Consider the following 2,872-nt stretch of genomic DNA (forward strand, 5'->3'; position numbering starts at 1 on the left):
CGGAGGTGTTTTCACTTTGCCACAACAAACCCATCTAGCAGCACGGTAAATATAGCATTTTCTAACTTTCCAATCACCCAAAGTATGCCCTCAAGAAATTAAGGTGCTGCCACACTAGCACTTTTTTCCTTTTTTTTTTTTTTTACAATTTTCTAAATTTTTTTGTCTATTTTTGAACGAATTGTCGATTTTCCAGTAAGGCGATAATGATCGTTTCCGTCTGAAGACCTTAAATTTTTCAGCCAAGCATAGTCAAATCAAGAGTTATATTCGAGAATGTATTTATGTTAAATAAGATTGTCAAAACACTGACGGAAAAAGTGCTATTGTGACAGCACCTTTACCGCCGTGTGGGATACCGAACGAACTCCTTTCTCCCAGGAAAGCAAGAGGATGTCGCGTGGGATTGTCAATTCCGTACGGAGTCACACAGCTCGTCTCCTAACCTTCCTACTGGTTGGGTTCGCCGAGTGGGTGACGAGCGTCGTTTTCTATGTCATGGAAGGGAAGGACCGGCTTCAGCACATTCCGCTCATCGGATGTAGCTTTTCTTTCGTGTGGACTGTAGTGGTGGTAGCTGTGGCCGGGTCGCTGACGGTAGTGGCAAAGGTGGGTTTCTATTTACATGTATTACTCTCACAAGACGTTATAACAATATTCTCCGAAGTAGCAGGCCAATATAACAATATTCTTCTCTAAAATTATTACACAGGGCTTATAATAAGGTATTAATCTAACCTGATTTTGTAGCAGTCCAATATAATACGCATCACTCTTCACTAAATTTGTTACAATCCAGTATATTACGTATCCATCTTCACTAAATTTGTTATAGCCCATTACAATGACATGATCCCGCTATTTACAGAAGAATGGAGGCTGGGACATGCCACGAGATGAAATTCCATTGGTCGAGGCAACACCTGTGTACGGGCAGGTATTACCCAGGACAAGTCGCCATTAGTTAATGTTTATTTTACTCGTGAGACCAAGTATACGGAAATTGTAGCAACCATGTTAATTAATATGCAATCTCTATGTATTCCTCTCTCCCTCTCTCTCTCTCTCTCTCTCTCCCTCCCTCCCTCCCTTCTCTCTCTCTCTCTCTCTCTCGCCGGTCCCCTTATAATCTATGTTTATAAATTAAATGTTTATAATACTGTAAATCCAAAACTGATTCAACCAATGATATTAGATATAAGACTGTAAATCCAAAACTGATTCAACCAATAATATAAGACATAAGACTTTCCTTTCCTAACTTACATGTTCTGGAAATACTTCATAATACAATTTAAACATTTATATTTCGTTGTTAAAGTCTATTGGATAATAAATAAATGACGAAGATGATATTATGAGAAGTGATGCCATACATTGCAAACATTTATCCAGCAGATACATACACACACACACTACAGAGAAAGAAGAGAACCTGAGATTCTTTAAAAATTAAGAAATTATCGATTTTCCACCCTCTTATAGTCCCGTTACTGAACACAAGGTTATTTTAATTTGGAAGAGATCGCAGCGACCTCTTCATTCAACAGGCTAGTTGTTCACGAATGTTTAAGAGCACCAAGATTTAGATTAGTACTTTCCTAGACATAAATATTAATCATAAATAACGAAGAATAAGGCGGGATAAAATCAATTCATCGTGAACATTTTATTAGCGTTGAACAGTTTGAAAGAACGCGGTCGCCATTCAAAGATCGAAGAAAATAACTATATTTAGCAAAATGTAAGTAAACAGTTGTACGCAGATCTATAAATGAAATTCCGAAATCGAAAATATAGTACTTCGAACAACTGAGCCATCTAAAAAGAAAAGAGAAAAAAGAATATTCGGGAAAAATAATTATCGTTGTGACTTTTGACTTACAGCAAATAACTATCACACAGCTATGAATTTCCCTTGAAATGGCGGGAGAGTGACCCTTGGCTGTTAACTAGTGAAAGAGTGATAATGTTTACACAGTTTGCATAACCGTAATGGAAAGAAAGAAAGAGAGAGAGAGAGAGAGAGAGAGAGAGAGAGAGAGAGAGAGAGAGAGAGAGAGAGAGAGAGAGAGAGAGAGAGAGAGAGAGAGAGAGAGAGAGAGAGAGGATTTGTTTTAAAACAATGTATGTTTTAAAACGATGTATTTTTTTCAACGGATGTATGTATAAATGCACTACTGTTATTTGCTGAATAAATGTAGCATATTCCCGTTACCAAAACATTAAAGCACAAACGATTACCTTTCTAAGACAATTAGATAATGCAGAATATTCATGTAGTTTGATCGAACTGACCAAATAACTGAAGGAATTTTTAACGCACGATTGATAATGAAAATAATTTTGTTAGCGATTTGGAGCTAAAATTGGCACCTAAGGCCTTAACAGTATGTAATCTTAGATAATAGGTCTAATAAAATTTCTGTGGTTGTTCAACTGTAATTAAGAGTATTAAAAGTTAAAAGAGATATGTAGCCAAATTCTTATCCTGTTTTGATTAAGAAAACATTTTCAACAAGTGACCAGACAAGTAATGGTGATAGTAATAAAGATGATGATGTAGATTGTGATGGCGAGGATGATATCAATGGAGGTGATGTAATAATGTTATCGGTAATTGTGCTACAAAGTATTAACGACTGTGCTTGCAACTACAAAATGAAAGTATGAATTTATTTTTCACTAGTCACCCCTCTAAAGAAACCATTTTCTGTTTGGACGGATAATTCCGTTTTCTTCTACTGACGATTTAATTCCACATATAACTGATTGATTTCTGCCATTTGTAGTGTTGAATGCTTTCTCTAGATTCCATTATGTTTTTTTACGTTAATACATCTTTAGCGTATTTAATTTATCCCTCTATGAT

General features: G+C 36.0%; 1 protein-coding gene across 1 annotated transcript in view; it reads left to right on the plus strand.

Moving 5' to 3' along the window:
- Nucleotides 1-1,067, plus strand: part of LOC113809099 (uncharacterized) — a 6,435-nt gene extending 5,368 nt beyond the window's left edge. The window contains exons 5-6 of the mRNA XM_027360588.2: nt 382-609; nt 869-1,067. Of these exons, the coding sequence (XP_027216389.2) occupies nt 382-609; nt 869-964 (324 nt within the window). The 3' untranslated portion in view covers nt 965-1,067. The remainder of the gene's footprint in view (nt 1-381; nt 610-868) is intronic.
- The last annotated feature ends 1,805 nt before the right edge of the window (nt 1,068-2,872 follow it).

This window comes from Penaeus vannamei, chromosome 16, assembly GCF_042767895.1.
Source record: "Penaeus vannamei isolate JL-2024 chromosome 16, ASM4276789v1, whole genome shotgun sequence".
NCBI lineage: Eukaryota > Metazoa > Arthropoda > Malacostraca > Decapoda > Penaeidae > Penaeus > Penaeus vannamei.